General features: G+C 37.3%; 1 protein-coding gene across 4 annotated transcripts in view; it reads right to left on the reverse strand.

The window, feature by feature from the left end:
- supt3h (SPT3 homolog, SAGA and STAGA complex component) overlaps window positions 1-23,960 on the reverse strand; it is a 147,171-nt gene that overhangs the window by 52,544 nt on the left and 70,667 nt on the right. For 3 of the 4 annotated variants that reach the window (XM_056255947.1, XM_056255949.1, XM_056255948.1), the window contains 2 exons: window positions 8,127-8,213; window positions 7,395-7,488 (listed from right to left, as the gene is read on the reverse strand). In XM_056255947.1, the coding sequence (XP_056111922.1) occupies window positions 7,395-7,488; window positions 8,127-8,213 (181 nt within the window). Of the gene's footprint in view, window positions 1-7,394; window positions 7,489-8,126; window positions 8,214-17,982; window positions 18,004-23,960 lie in introns of those variants that run through there. The other variant, XM_056255950.1, reaches the window with a different exon arrangement.

A 23,960-nucleotide genomic window follows, 5' to 3' on the forward strand; every position in this document is an offset into this window, starting at 1 on the left:
CCTGGTCGCCTGCACAGCCTGCTCTGCCCTGGTCGCCTGCACAGCCTGCTCCGCCCTGGTCGCCTGCACAGCCTGCTCCGCCCTGGTCGCCTGCACAGCCTGCTCCGCCCTGGTCGCCTGCACAGCCTGCTCCGCCCTGGTCGCCTGCACAGCCTGCTCCGCCCTGGTCGCCTGCACTGCCTGCTCCGCCCTGGTCTCCAGTCTTGCCGCAGTCTCCAGGTCCTCTTCCGCTCCATGGGCCTGGCCCTCCATCCCGCCCCCAGGTCCGCCTCCGCTCCACCTCCCTCCTGGACAATTTGAGGAGCGTCTGGAATCCGCTCCTTAAAGGGGGGGCTATGTAACGGTTACCAGCTGGAGTGCCCTTGAGAGCCACCAGAGGGGACTCCACATCAGACTCTCACGTTCACTCACAGACTACATTTCCCATAACTCACTGCCCGGACTCATCACTGATCACAATCACCTGTACCTCATTCTCTGATTGCATTCACCTGTGTGTCATCATCCTGTTAGTCTCAGTCCATATATACCATGCTCATTCATTCACTCACCGCGAAGTCTTGTTTTGCTGCTGCGAACATTTCCAAGCGTTTTCCCATGTATATTCCTGCCTGTTTTGACCTTGTCTGTTCCTGATCTTCTGCCTGGTTCCTGTATCCTTCCTGTTTGCTGCCTGCCCTGATATCCTGCCTGTTTACTGACCACGATTTTGCCTGATCTTCTCTGCTGTGTTTGCTGGTGTTTGACCCTTGCCTGGTGACTACTCTGTTAAATAAAGGACAAGCTGCACTTGGATCTGAACGTCTCCTATGCTTCGTAACAATAGAAAAAAGGGAAAAAAAAACGTTCTTTACAAAATAGTGCTCTTAAAAGGTTTATTCTTTGCCATAATCGATCACAATCCTAGCCTGGTTAAAACCAGACCATTCTCATTTGTAACTGAGTTATGGTCTGGCAAAGCGTCATAGACAAATCATTTCCAGAGTGGCGTCACCAACGGACGTCGCGTATAGACCTAAACCCAATCAGAGCGATGAAGGAGATGACATATGCAGAGCGGCGGAGAAACATCTCCGAGTGTTGTTCTTTGCTCGGTTTTTAACTAAAAGGAAACGTTTAAATCGCTTAAAACAGACGCGATAGCTGATTCGAACGAGTGATGTTCGACGGCGGCATCCATCTTTGTAATGTAGGCTACAAAATCTGCTTCAAAATCCCAGCGCTGTCGTCATCGCGTAAAGCCCGCCCCAACGTTTCTGATTGGTGCCGCGATTTCGGCGGATTGGAAATGAGCTTGAATGAGCTCTTTGCCAGACTAACTTTCAGAGCAAATCTAAATTTGCCGGAAGTTGTCTGGGTTTTCCCAGGCTATCACAATCCCTTTCAGATAGTAAAAATGTGATTGTGGCGAGCAGGACGAGGCCGAGGGACGTGAGGGACGAGGGGCGTTTGATAATGAAAGACACCTGTGAGACGCACCGGTCTCGCATCTCTCACGTCCCTCGGCCTCGTCCTGTTCGCCACAATGATGATCTAAATTGATCCGATATTGGCTGATAATTATCCATATACTGTATGACTGATATAGTTCCAATATATTGTGCATCCCCAGGTAAATGCTTGCAAGTAGTTTTGTTGGAAAAATAACTTATGCATTCATATAAAAGTATATTTTTTTATAAAACAAATGTTTTACCAATATACATAATTTATATATATATATATATATATATATATATATATATATATATATATATATATATATATATATATATATATATATATATATATAAAAATTAAAAAAGTATATACAGTCGTGCTCAGAATTAATGGTACCCCTGGTAAATATGTTCAAAACTGGCTGTAAAAAATAAATCTGCATCGTTTATCCTTTTGATCTTTTATTAAAAAAATTGCCAAAAATCTAACCTTAAATTGAAGTAAAAGAATTGAAAGTGGGGGGGAAATCACATTATGAAATAAATGTTTTTCTCCAAAACACGCTGGCCACAATTATTGGTACCCCTAGAATTTTTTACTAGTAAAATATCTCTGAAGCACATTCCCATTAATGATTACCTTTGTTAGCACACCAGGAGGACTAGGAACATGAAATTGTCTAGCCAGAAGTTCCAATCAACTAAATATGTCACGAATCTGCCAGGAAGATGACGTGTGTCTATATTGCCTTAATGGATGGTGAGGATGAAAGTTTAAGTGGCCAAAGACTCTTCAATGGTCACAGATGGAGAATCACAGAGATTAGTTAATTAGTTGGTCAGAAAGCCTATAAAAAAAATCAACAACCCCTACATCACCACATGTTGTTTGGGAGTGTTTCAAGAAAAATCTTCCTCGCTCATCCAAGAACAAACTCCAGCAAATTCAGTTGTCAGACACGACTGGTACTTCAAACGGCACAGGGTTCTGTGGTCAGATCATCAGATGAAACTAAAAAAAGAGCTTTTTGGCAGTAAACACGCTAGATGGGTTTGGTGCATACAAGGATAAAAAGTACCCCATGTGTACAATTTCATATACCGTTGGATCTTTAATGTTGTGGGCCTATTTTTCTGCTGGAGGTCCTGGACTTCTTGTTCAGATACATGGCATTGTCGATTCTATCAAATATCAACAGATAAAAAATCAAAACCAGACACCTTCTGGTAGAAATCTTATAATGGGCCGTGGTTGGATCTTCCATCAGGACAGTGATCCAAAACAAACATCAAAATCAACACAAAAATTTGTTAAGGAGCACAAAATGAAGCTTCTGCCATGACCGTCCCAGTTCCCTGACCTGATGAGTGGAGTGAACTGAAGAGAAAAAGCACCAACATGGATCTGGGAATCTGAAGGATCTGGAGAGATTCTGTATGGAGGAATGGTCTCTGATCTCTTGTCAGTTGTTCTCCAAACTCATCAGGCATTATCGGAGAAGACTCAGAGCTGTTATCTTGGCAAAAGGAGATTGCAAAAAGTATTTAATAAAAGGGTGCCAATAATTGTGGCCAACGTGTTTTGGAGTAAAACATTTATTTCATAATGTGATTTCCCCCCCCCCCCCCCCACTTTCAATTCTTTTACTTCAATTTAAGGTTAGATTTTTGGCAATTTTTTGAATGAAAGATCAAAAGGATAAACAATGCAGATTTATTTTTTAGAGCCAGTTTTGATCATATTTACCAGGGGTACCATTAATTCTGAGCACGACTGTGTATATACAGGTAGATATACCTGTATATACACAGTCGTGCTCAGAATTAATGGTACCCCTGGTAAATATGATCAAAACTGGCTCTAAAAAATAAATCTATATATATATATAGATTTATATATATATATATATATATATATATATCAAAGAATACTGAAAAACTGACCAGAACTGAACTGTTTTCAATATTGACAATAAAAAAAAAAATCTTGAGCATCAATTCATCATATTAAAATGATTTCTGAAGTGTCATGTGACACTGAAGACTGGAGTAATGATGTTGAAAATACAGCTTTGCATCACAGGAAAAAATGACATTTTAAAATATTTTTTAATAGAAAAAAGTTATTTTAAAATTGTAATAATATTTCACAATATTATAGTTTTTTTTTTTTTATCAAATAAATGCAGCCTTGGTGAGCAGAAGAGACTTCTTTTAAAAACATAAAAAATCGTACCGATCCCAAACTTTTGAACGGCAGTGTGTATACACTACAGTATATTGCCAAAAGTATTAGGACACCTCTCTAAATAATTTAATTCAGGTGTTCCAATCACTTCCATGACCACAGTTGCATAAAATCAAGCACCTAGGCATGCAGACTGCTTCTACAAACATTTGTGAAAGAATGGGTTGCTCTCAACAGCTCAGTGAATTCAAGAGTGGGACCGTAATAGGTTGCCACCTGTGCAAAAAGTCCATTCGTGAAATTTCCTCACTACGAAATATTCCGCGGTCAACTGTTAGTGGTATTATAACAAAGTGGAAGCAATTGGGAACAACAGCCACTGACCATGTAAAATCACAGTCAGAGCATGCTGAGGCGCACAATGCGCAGAAGTCGACAACTTTCTGCAGAGTCAATAGCTACAGACTTCGTGTGGCCTTCAGATTAGCTCAAGAACAGTGCGTAGAGAGCTTCATGGAATGGGTTTCTATGGCCAAGCAGCTGCATCCAAGCCTTACATCACCAAGTGCAATGCAAAGCGTGGGATGCAGTGGTGCAAAGCACGCCGCCACTGGACTCTAGAGCAGTGGAGACGCATTCTCTGGAGTGACGAATCACGCTTCTCTGTTGGGCAATCCGATGGACGAATGTGCGTTTGGCGGTTGCCAGGAGAACAGTACTTGCCTAACTGCATTGTGCCAAGTGTAAAGTTTGGTGGAGGGGGGATTATGGTGTGGGGTTGTTTTTCAGGGGTTGGGCTTGGCCCCTTAGTTCCAGTGGAAGGAACTCTTAATGCTTCAGCATACCAAGACAATTTCATGCTCCCAACTTTGTGGGAACAGTTTGGGGATGGCCCCTTCCTGTTCCAACATGACTGCGCACCAAGTGCACAAAGCAAGGTCCATAAAGACATGGATGAGCGAGTTTGGGGTGGTGGAACTTGACTGGCCTGCAACTTCAACTCGATAGAACACCTTTGGGATGAATTAGAGCGGCGACTGCGAGCCAGGCCTTCTCGTCCAACATCAGTGCCTGACCTCACAAATGCGCTTCTAGAAGAATGGTCAAATATTCCCATAAACACACTCCTAAACCTTGTGGAAAGCCTTCCCAGAAGAGTTGAAGCTGTTATAGCTGCAAAAGATGGGCCAACTCCATATTAAACCCTACGTATTAAGAATGGGATAACATTAAGGTTCATGTGGATGTAAAGGCTGACATCCCAAAACTTTTGGCAATATATATATATAACAGATATATATATTTCATTTGTGTCACATGTTTTATTCACTATGTACATAATTCCCACAGCAGCATCATTTCAAGCTCTACCACAGCGAACGACTTTCACTTTTTCCAGCATGTTCATGTGGTTCAGCGTCAGTGGGCATTACAGGCATAAAGCTCCAGGGTGGGAAAATGAAAAAAGAAGGAAAATGTTAATTAAATGAAAGGAAATACACTGATTAAACACACTTCTGTGAAGTAACGTCTGGTTGTGAATGACAGAAATAGCCCCAGAAAATGTTTAATCAAGGTTACTGAATTTATGACACCTAAATAACAGCTTGTTTTATGGGCTTCAGGTTCGCTGGTCCTGGCACGGCACAACCTTGAACAGACTGTAATTGTGGAGTTCCTCTGTAAACGGGGCAATTCAATCAAACAGTAAAAAAGTCACTTTGTATAAACTCACTTTTTAAATGATACAAATATGTCGACGCACATAATTAGTAGAATCCTTAATTTGATATTTGATACAATATTTGGATGAATAAAAGGCCTTGAGAAATCTTGGCTTTGACGAATAGTTAATCTAATAATGATGGAATGGTGCATTAAAATATAATTAAATAAACACTAGTAAAAACATATTTGATCTAGTGGATTCATCCTTCAAAATTAAGAAGTACAAGTAAAAAATGGCTTTTTAAATGTGACTGTAACAGGGTGAGCAGAAGTGTTTCGAACACAGCAGATCAAAAGATAAAACTGTGAATAAAAATACATAAAGCTTTTCATATCACGCATTTTTTACTTGACTTACCCACCTTAATTTAACTGAGCGTATGTTTACAGAACAATATATCTAAATGTTTAAACACGACCAACCACTCAACCAACAGCGCTTGCAATTTACTTCCATAACTACTCATATTTCCAAGTGAAACAGGATATTCAACTCGAAAAAATAGGCGAGACCTAATATTTTACACAGAGAATTAAAAAAAAAAAAAAAAACGGTCAGAAGTGTTCAACTGGACAATTAGGTAATCTAATAATGATGAAATGGTGCATTTAAATCTAACTAAATAAATACATTTAACTGAGCGTCTGTTTACAGAGCAATGCGTCTAAATGTCTAAACACGACCAACCACTCAACCAACAGAGCCTGCCACCATATTTACTTCCGTAACTATGAATATTTCCGAAACAGGATATTCAGTGGGGGAAAAAAACATGCAAGACCATTTTTTTTACACTGAGAATTGAACACATGGTGAAAGGTGTCTCTAAACGGAAAATAAAAGGGAAATCATTTCAGATTTTAACATGCACTGCTCACAATAAGATCATGTTGGAACACATAGTAAAAAAATAAACAGGATTTCACAATGACAATCTCACGCTACACTATATCTCACCCCAAATCTGCTGAGCAACCTAAAAAAAGACAATAGCGGTTGAACAGAAGTTCCTCATTTGCAGTGTAGTTTTGTTGTAGGGGTCACTGCAAGAACACTGTATTGCATGGAAAGATATCAAAACCCAACTGCTCTACGTTGCCCTCTTTTGCAACCCTCCGAACACACCACACCAGAGTAAAACCACGTCCTAACACAGGCCGGCTCCCACCGCAGGCCTCCCAGGACAGAAAGAGGCTGTTCTCTCCTCACACTGAAACAATTCCCTCTTATATTTTATATCGCATCCAATAACACAGATAATAGTCAGGGAACAATAACCTCCCGATTGAAAGCGTCACGGATAGGGTCACGAAACTCTCAGAGGTAAAACAACACGCAAGAAGAGCCACACGTCAAAAAGAGGGAGCCATGGAAAAGCATCTGCGTTCAGACACAGAGACTCTCGGAACGCTGCATTTCCATGTTCTTCCATCTCTCAAGTTACACTCTAGATGAGGAGCAAGAGTCCTAATGATACTCCGCATGACATTACACGGGGCGTCCGCTGCTTCTGCGGATGGTTTTCCTCCCTCGTGCTCAGTTTTCGGTGGTATTGATGAGGGCGGTGGAGCGCTGTTCAAAGCAGATTGATGCCAAAGCTTCTGTCTGCATTTTGGTTAATGACTCTCGCTGATTGACTGTGGCGTACGAAATGACCTCGCTCGACTCTGCTCATTATGCACGGCTTCGTCGTTTAAGGCAACGGCCGTTGATGGGGGGAAAATGTTTTGAATATCTTATGGAGAAAATCATTCGAAAGGAAAACATGCTAAGCTGCAATATATATGAAAGCACCATAGGTTAACTTGGGTTGGGAGTCGCAAACTGGTTCTCATTCAGAAATGGTTCCATTTTTAACCGAGTCATTTGAATTCTTCCAAAATAAAACATGCTGTGATGGTGATCTTATTTTCTCTCAGCAATACACGTGATTTAACATTAAAGTGCATGATTCATTGTTTGTTGTTATCAAAAAGTCAGGTTTAAAATATTTGTAAAAAATTAGCGGATGAATCAGAAAATGCTACACATCTCATACCTGAATCCAGCGGCTCCTCATCGTCGATGGTTTTTAGGACTTTGGATTTGTAGTCTCTGAACTGCATGTACTTGATGAGCCGCTGTAATTTTTTCTTAGAGAATAAAACAAAGAAGAAAGAAAGAAACGGGCTCAATTTTTAAACTAAAACAATTTCCATCCATCATCTCACGGTGATCTTTGAGTTCTTTTTTCTCTAGAACATTCAAGAAATTCAATTCTTTCTAGCTGGGTGATACATTCACAATTTTGCTGGAAATACTGAATTAATCAGCATTTTGAATATCAAAATATGGCAAAAATGAATAAAAATGCTAAGTTGGATTAATTTCTGTGAATCAGTTCAGATTGTCTATTTCAATGAATCAAATCAAACTTCCTGTGCACAACCATTCAAGCAAGTTCATCATGTACATTTTATTCAAATGTTTTGTAAAATATCCAGTGAAAAACCTTTATTTGATTGATTGATTCATTATATTTATAAATGCTTGTGTTTTAGTTTCTGCATTAAACTTATTGAATCTACTTGCCTAATTCACTGAAATCACATACATAACAAAACATGGGGTTAGAAAAGATGTTTTATTATATCACCCAGCCCCGATTCTTGCTTTCAACCTGTGATTGTAAAGCAACAGAACTACAAAAGCAATAACCAAACCAGTAGTCCATAAAAAGGAAGGGTAATGATTTATGTTGCGGTAATGTCTCATATTTGTGTGCTTTTACCTTGTCTTTCCTCATTAGAAAGATGATATCCTCTGGTGAAATGACCCTGGCCCCTCTCAGGAGGGCCACTTCAGCGGCCTGATGGAGCTGAGGGAGGAAAGAAAGGCAATTCAATCAGCAAAGAAACAATCAGCGCTCGCTAACATCTACCGAAATATGTTTTTAAAATCAGCGCGTTCTAGGCAACTGACTCACTGCATGTGCAGTCTAAAGACCTTGAGGAAACTGATAAGGGCTTTTATTTTGAGAGCAGGATTTATGGCGTGATGTGAGCTTCAGGTATTGTGCAAGAACGTATGACTATTTCACTCAAATGTGACAGAAAATGTCCTTGTCTGCAATGTAAACAGAGAGAAATGCATCAAAACAACGGATAAAAATGAGCAGACCACAGCAAAATACCACGTGATGGTGGTCTGGATATGGAAACAGGATAAACAGCCTAGAAATAGGATTAATAACTTGTAGCAGTGTTTTTAACAGTTGTTTTATGTGTCCTGGTTAATGTAAAGATTAAAAAGACATAATCATCTCGACCTTTTTATCAGCCAGTGCATGAGAGGTTTACAGAGGAATGTCTAAATCACATGGAAATAAATCTTTAAGCTTGAGAAGGTCAAAAAAACCTGTAATGAAATATGTCTGGTGAAGTGCTATAATTTCACTTTGTTGCCAAAAGAGGAAAAACAGCTCATCCATCATGGTGGAAATGATAGCTGTTCTTATGTAAATCAACATATCCCATGAATGCTCTAGAATTATGGCAAATCTCATGGAAGGACTGTAGTGTTAACTTACTGATATTTTTAAACCCGTTCTTACAAAAGGATAAAAAAAAAGAAAAGGAGGATTGAGTTTAACAAAACTATTCTTTGTGAAACTGCTTTGGAACTGTATATGCTATATAAATATACTGAACTGAACTGAATTAAACCACAAATAATGATCTGTGACGTATGTAATAATAAACACAGAAAAAGAGCAAGATTTGATTACTTGTGCACCTGGCTTCCTTAGTTAAAAAGTTGATTTCATGTTGAGGACGCACTTATATATGAGAATAAAATACAATCTGAAAAATGTAAAACAAATACCATCAAAGTAGGGTTGTGCAATGATTAATTGCGATTAATCGCATCCAAAATAAAAGTTTGTGTACTTACAATATTTTCATAATATAAATATTTTCATGATTTGTAATCACAACATGTTTTCTTTTGTCAAATCAACTTAGATAATTTATGTGGTTCAGATAATATTTTGAGTTTCTGATGATTAAATAAATCTCCATTGTATTAACTCAATTTTTCAATTTCAATGAACTTGACATTTTAAGGCAACCAGATTACTTAATTTTTTAAGTTAAACCAACAATATTTTTTTACAGTGCATAGTACCTTACATAATATATGTGTGTGTTTTTGTATATATAAATACACACACATGCACTTGAGAAATATTTGCATGTATATACTGTAGATATATTTATATATCCATATATTTATATTATATAAATAACACGTTTCTTAAATATATACATGCATGTGTGTGTACTTATACAAAATAATTATACACAGTACACACACATATATATGTAAAACACAAACTTTTATTTTGGATGTGATTAATCATGATTAATCGCAATTAATTGTTGCACAGCCCTACTTTAAAGAATAAAATAACTTAAAAGATGACATTAGGCATCAAAACATATCTGGATGAATCTCACAAAAACATGAAGCCTATTTAAAGCACTGTTAAGACTTTTTTCCATTTAAAAAATCCAATTGTGATTGATCATTTATAGGATTTAAATGCTTTGGTTTATATTTGAAAATGTGCTTAACTGCACCTTAAAAGGTTCATTCCCTTTTAATTTGGAGAAATAAGTGAGATCCACCTATTTGGACTTGAACTAAATACAACTTTTTTCTTTTTCTTTTCTTATCATTTTAAATTTAAACTGAAAAGGCAATGGAAAAAACCTATCGACATGCTATCCTCAATAAAGAGCTCTTGTTGGTAAAGCCACTGAAGGGCCCTTGAAATATCCTCGACTCTGGAGTGTGGGGCCAATTAAACTCACAGAACTGACTACAACTCGTCCAAAAAAGAAAAAGATGCTATTCTTCATGAAGAGGTAAAAACTTAATCCACCTTGAGTCCTGGAATACACACAAGCAATTCTCAGCGTCTGTAAACATTTGCTGGTCATAAATATATTTGCTCGCGAGCGTACATGCAAGCGTGAAGTCTGCGAGCAGAACGGACCCCACACATGCACACACAGGGGGAGCATTTACCGCCCCGCGCCAGAAGAGTTTAATATAGATCTCTCTGGCCTGGCATCACACCAAGGTTGACATACCGACTGCCATGTCTGTCCCACCGTTTCACAGAGGAATAGTTTTTAATAGACAAAAATGGCCGTAAGTATGCTAAATCTCATCCCTCACTCTCCGCACGCATCCGAGCCAAAATTCCCATCATCCTCGGAAAACCAGAACCCCTTTCCCGAGGAGTTATATTTATAAAGGACAGTATTCTGATATACTCTGGATTTTGACTCGTACATTAACTTGTATGACCTATTCGACTTAATCTGCACTACAAAACCAGGAGTAAAAACGCATTTTAATAATCATTTATTTCCCTAAATGCACACAAATCCACTTTTAAGGAAAGGCTTTCATTGAGTTTGGCCCAAAGTAAAAAAAAAAAAAAAAAAAAAAAAAAACATGATCCCTTAAAAGTATGGCTCTTTTCAAGCTTAAGGAAGGTTTTTCCGTACCATTTGCAATTCCTGGCTCATAAAACGGTCTTCTGCAAAATATCAGATTAATTTTAGTAATTGCTCTAATTTTACAGGTTGATCAAAGCCGTGAGGCTAAATGAAGTCGCTCCGGTTATTCCATTCGGGATGGCTCAGAGACTCCACGAACACTGGGATCTCTGTGGACTTTTTCCAGGCTGTTGACAGTTTACTCGAGCGGCGAAGGACTGTTTTACCATTTCTGAAATGCCTGAGTTATCATACTACAGAGGTATTCATAAGATTGAGGGTGTTTTTACCCATCTCGATATTATCGTTTATGGTTTCGCTGAAAACACAGAAGGCTGAATCTGATATGTAAACACAGTAGTGGAGGGAGGGACCAATGATGGTTTGATTGACAGCTGGCCCTGTTTCTAACCCATGCTGAAAAACACTAACTAAAATCGGTAACACTATACAATAAGGTTCATTAGTTAACATTAGTTTATGTATTTACTAACATGAACTAACAATGAGCAATACATTTGTTACAGTATTTATTCATGTTTGTTAATGTTAGTTAATAAAAATACAGCTGTTCATTGTTTGTTCATCTCAGTTCACAGTGCATTAACTAATGTTAACAAATACAACCTTTGATTTTAATAACGTATTAGTAAATGTTGAAATGAATATTAACTAAGATTAATAAATGCTGAAGAAGTATTGTTCAGTCTTAGTTCATGTTAACTAAGGTAGATAACTAATGTTAACTAATGAAACTTATTGTAAAGCGTTACCCTCAAGTCAAATCTATTGATATTCTTGTGGGCAAAATCAAAGTTTGTTATCATTACGTCACCCAAATGTACGGTAAGTGATTTTCAATCGCTGGACGGGAACAATTTCAACACTCAAACAAAATGTTTCAAAAGAGAAACTTATAATACAAAGGTGAGTAAATGAAGATCAGCCCAGAAATATGATGCATCTTTATGCTACAGTACACAAAACCCCCGAAAACTTGAAAAAAAATCAGTCTTGCATATAAGAGCAGTAACACTGAAATAGCTCAACACGACGATGCATTCAGTGCCAATGACTTCAGAGACAGATGCCTGGCACACAAGCACACAAGTCTTGTTCCTTAATTAGACAGATCAATTTTAATTACAACACGTTTCCAAGCGACACTGGCCTCGGCGGGTCTCTGGTTCATGTCACGTTACAGTGCAGAGCTTTCATGCAACAGAATGGCAGAAGTCAAATAAACAAGCCTGCTGAAGATAATTTCCTCTCCTCTGCTACTGCGGCGCTCTGAAACCAAATCCATTATTTGATTACACTGGGAAAAGGTAACAGGAAGACCGGGGAGAATTCCACTCACAGCGTCCTTGTAAAGATCAATTACACCATTTCCTTTTGAAAGACGACAAAATAAAACAAGCGCCGATATTTTCAGAACTCACCTATACCAGACGGGCAGATTTTAGGTTGCTTAAGCTGGAAAGCTCACTCGCGGCTTGATCAAATCACCTGGAAATCGAACGTGATGGCTGAAAACTTCATTATACTTTCAACACAAACCGGGCCACTGGTTACGGTGGAGTTTCAAAGGAACATTGCGATGTTTTAAAAGTAAGTGACATGGATAATCACACAACACCTGTCAAAAACACTCTTGGGTCATCAAGAATTAAGAGAGTGAAATAAGAAAATATATTTTGAATAAAGAATATATTATTTTATGACGATTAAGAACATTTCCCCCATATTTAAAAAAAATGCAACATTTAATGTAGTTAATGTTGATATATATATATATATATAAATGAGAATAAAGAAGGGAATATGCTTAAAAGTCTATAAAATGTCAACGCAAAAAATATATATTATATTATATTATATTCAGTAAATAGGGGTGTTATTTTAGTTTCACTGATATACTAGGTTTTGTTCATTTTATTTTATTTTATTAATTTTAAAATTATCTATAATTTTATTTAAATTTTAGTTAAAATGTTTAGTAATTTTGTAGTTTTTGTCATTTCAAAAAATTTCAAAATAGTTTTATTCATTTGTATTTATTAGTTTTATTTTTTTAATTTGTTATTTTAGTATTTCAAGTTGAAATGAGACAATAATGAGAAATGTTGCCTTTACAACTAGCTGATTTTAAACAAGTTATGTTTTTTTCTTTCAGTTAATGTTTATTTTGTTTCAAGTAATGTTTTTTTTTTCTTTACAGTTTTAGTTAACAATAATAATCCTGGTGAATATCCCTAATAAAGAGTCCTAAAAAATGTATATTATTTACTCTAACATCTAATCACTTGTTTCTTTTTTATTATTAGGGGGTGAAATGTGACCTGCTCATGTTTTCTTGTGATTCGCCCAATTACCAAAACAACCCTTCAATGTTGGTCTCCAAGCAACCTTGTGTCTTGCTTCATAACAATGAGAAATCAGAGGAAAAACATTTGTCAAAAACAATTAGTGAAAAACAGTAACACAGCAGCATTATCGCCAGAACACAAACTCGTCCGGCTCGACAAGATGGAATGTTTTGCTTGTGTTCTGCGGTTAAATGGTGATGTTTGGCAGCGGACTTTATCAATGTTTACCGAAACTCAGAGTCCCTGTGAGACGGGCAGTTCGATAAATAAAATAAGTGTTTCCCATTTACATCAAAAACAATTTCTGGTCCCTAGATATGGCTCGGGTCGTTCAGTGTATGTCCGAGGGAGTTTTTTTGCCTGTTTTATCGTCCAGCAGGTGAAAATATGAGGCCTTAGAAAAGTAATCAAACGGGACGAGTTTTGTGCAAAAAGTTTAATGCTTGAGGGTTTATTCAAACTGCATCTCTTCTTTGTTCCTAAATGGTCCCATATGACAATTAAACAGCAAAACATGAACTTACGATATAAAAACCCCATCATGATGGATTAAAACTCAATAAATATTCCACGTTACACAATCTCCAACAGTGCGGCCACAGCCAGGAGGTCTCAGTTTATGGTTTTGCTACGGTGTGAATAAGTAAACGTGTTGTCAACGGACGATGCTGCAACGACTTATTTCTAAGAACGATGAGACCACACATTCCTTCAAGCCTCGCTCCCCGTGGAAAAACTAGACCAAGGCCATTTATTTAAACAAAACACTTTGCCAATTTGTCCTCCCTGCTCCACACGACAGAAGCTAATTGATTCGGGCACCCGAGCGCTTCTGACATATGTCAACGTGAGCACCTGGACTGGAGGTGGCAGCCGTACTTCCACATCCCAACCCATTTCAAGCCCAAACATCCTGCAGGCGTCTGGGCTTCGGGACAGGTTTGAGTCTGGCTCTGGAAGACGTCTTCTAGCCAGACTCGCTGCGGATGAATGGACGTCTCTTACATTCAAACCAGGCCGAGCACTGACACTTCTTCAATGGCTAAAAAAGAAGTGAACGGTGAAATTTATCTCACTCATTATTAACAGAGACCACCTATCACGGCGGAGTCCGCAAAGCAAACACGTCAACAAAATATAATATTTATAAAATAGATTTATGGAAACAAAAACAGGCCTGGGAAGTTGAGTTTGCTGAGGGTTTTCTGGCAGAACACACTGATCTAGTAAGATTAGGTTCTAGACCTCTCATGAATGAAAAGAAAAAAAATGAACTTTAGACGTTCTTCAACGACGTTTGACTGAAGTGGATGGCCGTAGACACTAATGCTACTTGAAAAAGGAAATCGTTTTACTTTAAAAAGAAGACATTTACTGTTAGACTTACTGTCTACATATAAAACGCTCCTGAACAGACGGTTTGCATCTCACAAAACGTAAAAATCAAAAAAGATAATTATTTTGCATAGTATGCAGCATTAGAGCACATTTCCCCCTAATTTGCATTACCATTATTTCATTCATAATTGAATATCATCAATGATTTAAAATATTTTAATAAATCTATCTATCTATCTATATCCATCGATCCATCCATCCATCCACCCACCCACCCATCCATCCACCCATCCATCCAATTACTATAATATTAAAGGTTAAAATTTACAATAGAGCCCAAACTATTATATTCAACTGCATTTTATTTTCAGAAATGCCACTTTTGAGCTCACGTTGAGCTGTGTTATATAGCTGTGGCTTGAATGGTTTCTGTGCAGATTTAAACAGTGTCACAGGAACATAGCTCATAGTTTTTTAATTATATGCATAAATAAATGAATGCATATGTACATTATCATGCATTCACTTTCAATAATTTAATGCAACTTTGACAATGATCCCTACTATTAGAAGTAACAAAGCACAAAACTCTTTGCGATTATTTAACGTAAAGAGTTGTGAGAAAACGAGATCCACATCATGTGCGGCAGGTCTTAAAGTGACAGCAGCCTAATAAACCTGCTTCTGTTTGTCATTAAAGGAGAACTCCGGTGCAAAATGAACCTCGGGTGTAATAACACATTGGTACAGACTAAATCGTTCCCTGAGATTTGTTTTCATGATAATCGAATGTAAAGAGTTTTATCTCTAAAAACAGTTTAGCTTATAACGCTAGTATATTGGCATAGAGTAAGCAAAAAGAGATCGCTAGTTAATACCACTAACAAGGCTTAAATTAGCCCCACACTAACACGGCAGCATAATGAGGGTCCTTACATGCAAACCTGAGAATGCAAACATGCAAAATGCATTGAGAACTTTGTAAGTGTATAGACAGTTTAATAAGAAGATACTTTACACAGACAGTACAGTTAGCGCATACAGACAGGAGCCATCTTGGAAAACAGTCTCGACCAATCGAACCACGAGGGTGAGCGAACAGTACGTGTCGATATTGAAGATAAGATAAATTATATTTATTTTTTTATTTTCTCTGTTGCGTTAAGTGCTTCTCTTATGCGCTCAGTGCTTTCTTCCGGAAACAACGGACCATATGAGATTCCAAGTCACAGTTCAGCTCACGTATCACCGTGTTCGTGGTTTGACTGATCGAGACTGTTTTCCAAGATGGCTCCTGTCTGTATGCGCTAACTGTACTGTCTGTGTAAAGTATCTTCTTATTAAACTGTCTATACACTTACAAAGTTCTCAATGCTTCGGTTTGCATGTAAGGACCCTCATTATGCTGCCGTGTTAGTGTGGGGCTAATTTGAGCCTTGTTGGTGGTATTAACTAGCGATCTCTTTTTGCTTACGTTATGCCCAATATACTAGCGTTATAAGCTAAACTGTTTTTAGAGATAAAACTCTTTACATTCGATTATCATGAAAACAAATCTCAGGGAACGATTTAGTCTGTACCAATGTGTTATTACACCCGAGGTTCATTTTGCGCCGGAGTTCTCCTTTAAGGATAAATAAAGAAAAGAAGAAGAAAAAAGTGAAAATCCCTCACTGCTCTTGACTAAATAGCTTTAATCTATATTTAATTTATAATTTATGCAGTGACGTCTGTGAAGTGTTTGATAACTTCAATTTATATCCTACCTGTTAGACCTACCTACCTGTGGAATCCGGCTTGTCCCGTAGATGGTCTGCTTGCGCACTTTAACCTCGCACACGAGCAGATCCGTTTGCGCTCTGCGTTCAGTCTTCCACTATCAAATTCCGTCATGTAAATAGCGAATCCGCCAGGGCACGAGCACAACTGGCATTTAAAGGGAATGGGAGATGAGACTCTGATTGGTTTATTGCACGTTACGCCCAAAACACACCCATTACTCATTAAGAGAATAGGGACAACCCTTTTAGACCATGCGGCCTGGCGCGCCGACTATTTTTCCCGTCGTTAAACTAAAGTGGAATCCACTGTCCGAATCGGACACGTCCTAAGTGCACTTGTGCCATGCTCTTTAGACCATGCGCTTAGATCGTTAAAATAGGGCCCAATAACTTTTTGTTCATTTTGACAGGGCATATAAAAATCTGAACATGTCTGACTGGGCCAATAGAAAAATTGAGCCCTGACTTTGTTAATTTGGAGAATTTCTTAGTTTGGAGATTAAATGCGAAATTATTACAATATAAAAATATATTAAAAAAACTTTAAATATATAGGTGTGATATATATATATATATATATATATATATAAATATATATATATATATATATATATATATATATATATATATATATATATATAAATAGGTTACAGGGACATCAAGGGGAAAATATTTCCATATTCTGGGAGACCAAAATAAATCCCTGAACTTGACTTTACCAGCTGGCTACTGGTAATTAAATTGATTGGTACATTGGACTCATAAATATATTCATTAGAAGTAGACTAGGGCAATTTTCACATGCACTAATCAAATTTACAATGGTGGTCCGTACTGAAAGAGTCGTATAGCAAAATTGCTGTCATTGCAAAAAACAAGACCCTTGAGACTGATAGAAAGACTGGAATCAGGAAAAACTCCTGGGGAATAATGGCCTACGAAAGCCAAGCCTGCCAACATCTGCACCTGGTGCTACAGGAAAACACCAAGTGAACTCTGTTTCACATGTCAGGAGAAACGTGAAGGCTTTTCACAGGCATGTTTGGTTATTCTCCAACCAGTCATTCCAGTAGGAGGAAGTCTGATGCTGGATTAACAATTTCCCACACAGATTACAGAACCTAAACTAATAAAACTCCATCATCTGTCTCTGCAAGAGTCATACACAGTCTTTAACTGAAGGACATCTTTAAATGTAGCTGAAGCTTCAATGGAAATAAATCAATGGAACTTTAGTTCTTCAATGGAACACAAAAGAAGATAATTTAAAGAACGCTAGGAAATGGAAGCAATAAATGGAAATATACAAACAACCCGACACCCCCAGTACAATCATTTTTACAACTCATAATTTTTTAAAGACAATCAAATTAGCTCAAAACACCCTGATCATCTACTCATCACTTTATAATAATGTTAAAAAAGTGTCTGAGTTTAACCAGAGCACATTTATCAAAGTCTGTTGTACACTTTTATAGAAATGCAACTTTAAAAATTACAACACAATCATATTCGTATTTTAAAACCAACTCCAGAATGTGAATGACGCAGCTATTCAAGAGGTAAAATGACAGTATCTCACATACAGTATGGAGTCGAGCACTAGAGGTCACTGTAAGGATCCCGTAAACATCAGCTTGTATGGCACACAATGGAGAGATGCTCCACAAAAGACTGACTCATGGTCAGCGTCATCATTCCTGATCGCCTGTCAATGTACAAGCACTCAAAGTCCTTTAGTGAGTTAAATAAAAGGTCCTGATCAATCTGCTTTCAACTAGCGGCCGTCCTTTCCGTTCACAGAAACCTTCGCACATGCATGACTGGCATCACAGGAGACTGTGACTCAGCAACAACCCAGTGGATTTAGCTGAATCACCATCACTCAGTCCCAACTCAAGCTCCTACAGATGAAACCTTTCAGATCAGTGTTTCATGGTTTTACTCCAAGAAATCAAGTACCAAATCTGTTTATCATAAAAAAAAAGAAGCATTTTGATGGTTTTAAATTATCATGAACCAATATTCCTCACACAAAGCAGATTTTGTATGAGAGTTTGAATGGGCAGACAACTTATGGCATCAGCAAAATATCTGGAAAGAGTTTTCTCCTCCCTTTTAAAAGTAGATGAAGTATTTTTATACATGGTTAGTTATATTGTTAGTTGCATTTCTTTTATGTAGCAGTGCTTTTCCATTCTTCATACAAACCTACAACACACCAGTTGAGAACCACGGATTTAGTGGACAAACATCCCTTTCCTGCTAGAATGCAATGCACAGGTGATGATTTATGCGTGACTTCATGGATAAATACTTTGTTTTGTTTTTTTACTTAAAGGGATAATTCTCTCAAAAATTTAAATTGTTATCTTTTGTGACCGGTTCTGGCACAATTAGTCAGAATGACCAAATTTTAAAAAATGAGTTCGGTTACACTTTATTTTAAGGTGTCATTGTAATTATATATTTAAGTACTGGGTAATATTAAGCAACTACATGTACTTACTAAAGGGTTAGGGAAGGATTAGGTTGAGGGTTAGTTGCATGTAATTATGCATAATTTACTGCTATTTCTATGGTAAGTGCATGTAACCTGTAACAAGGACACTGTAAAATAAAGTGTTACCATGAGTTCTTGTTATTTCCACATTCTCCATTAAAAACCTTCAAAATGATGTATAATTTGTTAAATTAATGAGCTACACCTGTTTGAAGTTGCTAGAGTCAACAAAATCAATTTTAAGAAAAATCTAGTTAAAGTTTTCTGAAGGTTCCAAAACAAAATCACAATACATTAAAATCCCTGGTATTACCACCAAATTTGGCACACACCAAGTCAAAACCCATATCTATAGGGGAAATATATGTTCAACTTAAAGAATAAATAAGAATAAAGAATATTTAACATTGTTCCCTAACTGATTTGTCTGCTCAGCAGTCAGTTTGAGAAGAGTGTCACTGGTTAAGGGCTACACATGAAGCAATCCATTTTTACAGCAAAATTATGCAACAAAATATTGATAACAATATATAACGAATTGACCATCTCGTGTTAAGTTTCTAAAAAAGACTCAATTCTGAGAAATAATTTTCATGATTTTTCCTGCATGGATGTGTGGCCAGATTAATAGTGATCAACACAGCTAGCAAAGTTCATTTTAATTCAGTCAGGACAGATTGATATTGTGTCAATGCCCAACCATTGTTCAAGATTTGCAACGTTAATGTCCACAATCATCTTGTTTTGGTGGTGGCATATTATCACTGAAGTAGTCATGTCAATTGCTCCGACAAGATTCACAGACATTTGCAGTGCATTTAAAGCATTAGCCACTAAAGACTGAGCACTCTCACTATCTATAAAAAACAACAGGCATATATTGACGAAATATTGAATTAAAAGCTTGAAAACTTGAAAAGTTTCCTTTTCGTCCTTTCAGAGGATGGATATTCCATGATACCACAATCCGCCACAGCGTGGGGTGTTTTGATTAATCACGAAGGCATTATTGTGACTGCTTAGCAACAAGCTGGACTTGTTTACATCGGCATGAATCTTAAAATCGCATTTCATTGGTTCATTTGTCCATTGAGAATTCGCTATGAATATTCACAGAGTTAGAATGCTTTGCTTTACAACGATACCAAACAACTAAACCAAACTTGCCAAACAACGATACCAAACTTACCAAACAACGATACCAAACTTGTGCTTAGGGGAAGCACATTCGCCGAGAAGCGAGCAGAGAAAAATTGAATTTTTTCATGGATTAAAACAAACCAAAAAAAAAAGAGGGTACACCTCAGAAAACTTACAAATAAAGATAATTGTAGATGTTTAATTGTAATTTGGAGCATAGGGATCGCTAGTCGAGGGCTTAATAAAATATTTGTGAAAACCTCAAATTCGATTCAAATTCGACAAAACATATTTTGAACAACATTGGACGCCATTTACTTTTATTGTACAAATAAAAAAGAGGCATTTTTCAAAATACCATTTTTGTTTCGTATAAAAGCATAAATACAATCTGATCATCATGTAAAGTGATTGAGTCTCTTCGTAAAATGTGGAATAAATCGCTTGATTCAAATGGACTAATTTTACGATGGACAGTCAATGGAGGGACATGAATCTCTCAGATTTTATTTAAAATATCTTAATTTATGTTCCAAGGACAAACTAAAAGTCGCACGGGTTTGGAATGACATGAGGGTGAGTAATTTTAATTTAAATTTTTTTAACATTTTTGGGTGAACTCCACTGTTGTGCAGGACATACCCAGTTAGAAAACAATGTATAGCTAGAACACAATATACAGAAGTGAGAAAAGATGACAACATTTGTGAAAAATTATTTGAATTATATTTACATTTAGGTAATTATGCATTAGGCAGATGCTTTAATCCAAAGTGACTTGCATTGCATTCAAGTAACACATTTTATCAGTTCATGCATTACCTGGGGATCAAACCTATGACCTTGATGCTGCTAGCGCCATGCTCTACTGTTTGAGTAACAGGAATTATGGTTAATATGATTTGAAATTCATACACATAAAGCATGAAAAAATACAGTTTCTAACTGTTTCAGGCAGCAAACTGACCCGAGACACCATAAATCACGAGGCAGTAAGTCACAGACACCCGAGAGAGTATGCGAGGTGTAAAAATGTAACTTCATGTCTTCTGTCACACACACACGCAGACTGACAGAGTGGTGTGCACTATTTTGCAGGCCATCTGGGAAGGATTTATTGTGCAATTTGGTTTATTACCGCTGTGGTCTTCGACTAAGTAGCTTGCTCACAATTACAGTCCGAGCAGCGCAACACCTGGCCTCTCCTAACAATAATAAATCCACGAGGGAGGAAACCCAAAATTAATGAAAGGTTATCACCATCATGCCCTGTTTAGTGCTCACTGCTGAGACGAGCGGGTTATTTATAGTGCTGAGAAAATAAACACGAAAATAGTGCCGTAATGCCAAACAGACCGTGTCATTCTCGGATTGTCAGAAGAAGAAAACACAAGAAGATCGGCCACTTCGAGGAAATTACAAGGTGCTGAAAGGCGGATATGCGTGAGACGTTCTTCAAAGCTCGATGTCTGGTGATCTGAAACATTAATCAATACTTTCTTGAGTTCATTCAATTGAAAATATGCTGTAAATTACATGCAACACACTGTATGTCACAGCTTTATCATGTATATCTGTAGTTTTACATGATGGCATATGGGCTCGATTTAGATTTTAATAATGTGATTTTACACCAACTGATGTTTACACCAACTGATGGTTATTTATTGTGCCTTAACATCATGTCAGCTTCCTTGGCTATTTTCATCGCGAACATGTGCAAATGCTGTAAAGGAGCCATTTATAAACCTATATAATTTGCTTTGGATTAAAAACTCTGATATGGTCTCAGGGTGGACTTGTTATACAAAAGTCAGAACAATTTCATAAAATATGCTTAAGAGATGGCATAAGATACATAGCGGAGGATCTTCATTTGATATTAAGAAGTGAGTGATTCTGGGATGTCCTATTCAGCATCATTTACTTATGATCTGATTCCAGTAATTGTTAAAGATGCAACTTTAACCCACATTAGAGGTAATTTCATTCAGTTTGTTTGTACACTGATCCTCAGTGTTGGGGAAAGTTACCTTTAAAAGTAATGCGTTACCATATTGCGTTACTCCCTAAAAAAAGTAACTAACTGATTACTTAGTTACTTTTTATGGAAAGTTATGCATTGAGTTACTTTTGCGTTATTCTTTCTCACCCTGGGCTGGGCTTACTTATTTGATTTTAACAACAAAAAAGAAACAAAAGTTATACTATTGCCAAAGGTAAAGGCCCTTTCACACCAAAAGTAAAATGAATACGCCTCAGGCTGAAGGAAATGCAAATGTAAAGTAGTAAAGGGCGCCAGTCAAACAAACCTTTCAGCTGTGCTGCCATTCTGGATTACAGAAGAATAGAAAACAGGAGAAGAGTGTTAAACACTCTTAAAGGATTAGTTCACCCAAAAAATAAATTATCCCATAATTTACTCACCCTCAGGCCATCCTAGGTGTACATGACTTTCTTCTTTCAGCCAAACACAATCAGAGTTATATAAAAAAATATCCTGGCTCTTCCAAGCTTTATAATGGCAGTGAATGGTACCATTTTTTTGAAGCCCAAAAAAAGCGCGCGCATCCATCCATCATAAAAGTAATCCATACAGCTCTAGGGGGTTGATAAAGGCCTTCTAAATAAAACTTTATAAACTGTAATCACTAGCTCCCGGTTCCGGACGTACGCCCATTGACGAGAGAGTTGAGAGTGACCTCTGACCCGACGCATGACGTAGGATGTAGGCGTAGCGTAAGCTTCGGTGAGAGTAGACGCCTCTCGCGGTTCAAACAAACAGGGATGGGCAACAAACTCAAGCTCCTCCGACATTTCTCTTTGAATATTCTCATTTTAGACTTCTAATTCGTGAATGGTGTTTTGTGTTGCTCTATCCTCTGCGCTTCAGAGTTTGTCAATACGTCATGCGTCGGATCAGAGTTCACTCTTCCGTCAGAACTAGACTCTCGTACGGGCGTAACTGGAAGCCAGTGAATATAGTAGGGGTGTGCAGAGGGGAATATATCTGTAACAATCGGGAATAAAAAATTATTCGTATCTGTATTCGAATAAAACCGGAAGTGGGCGGGGCTTCACCGGGAAGTTCGTACAATTACTTGAGAAGAACGTTATGTCTATGGTTTTACAGCCTATCTGTTTTCTTCGTTGTTATCACTGAACAAAAATGCCTTGTATAACTGATCAAATATTTTTTTTTTATTATGATTATAACATTTAAATATCTTTTAACTGTTGGAGCCGGTAGCCTTGTATAGGAAGTGCAATGAGTTGTAATGGAGGTGTAATGCGGTTGTGCTTCGGGCGACATGAGTTCGAGTCCCGGCTTGAGGACCTTTCCTGATCCAATAAATACATATTCAATTATCTTCTAATTAAAACAATAATACTAAATGATAAATAAAAGACAAACATGCAAAGCTGAATTAGTTATAAAGTATATACCTGCATAAATGACATCTCCAAGAGAGAGCGAGACAACGAAATATCATGTAGCTTTAGCTTATCATATCATACAAAGCTTAAAACATTAAAAGAGATAGTAGTAGAACATGTATGTATCTTAGTTGATTAGGCTACTAGAGCTGGTTTGGTTTCTTGGATAATGTCGTACTTTTTACTGCACTACGTTTCATATTGAATTTCTTTTAAAACTTAATTACATTGGAAATCTAGTATTTTCTTACTTTTAATCAAGTAAAAGTAATTCAAAGTTTCATTTGAGTACAAGTAAGAAAGTACAACATTTCTAATGTACTTAAGTATCAAAGGTAAAAAAAAATGGACCATGGACTTTAATTTATGAAATGTAGTGTAGTAAAAAAAGTATGACATTATGCTTTGGAATGTAGTGAAGTAAAAGTTTTCCGAAGAAAAACACTCTGGAAAAGTAAAGTAAAAATGCTGTCCACCTCTGGG

This window comes from Rhinichthys klamathensis, unplaced genomic scaffold (genome assembly GCF_029890125.1).
Source record: "Rhinichthys klamathensis goyatoka isolate OS25496 unplaced genomic scaffold, OSU_Roscu_1.1 h1tg000123l_1, whole genome shotgun sequence".
NCBI classification, from domain to species: Eukaryota; Metazoa; Chordata; class Actinopteri; order Cypriniformes; family Leuciscidae; genus Rhinichthys; species Rhinichthys klamathensis.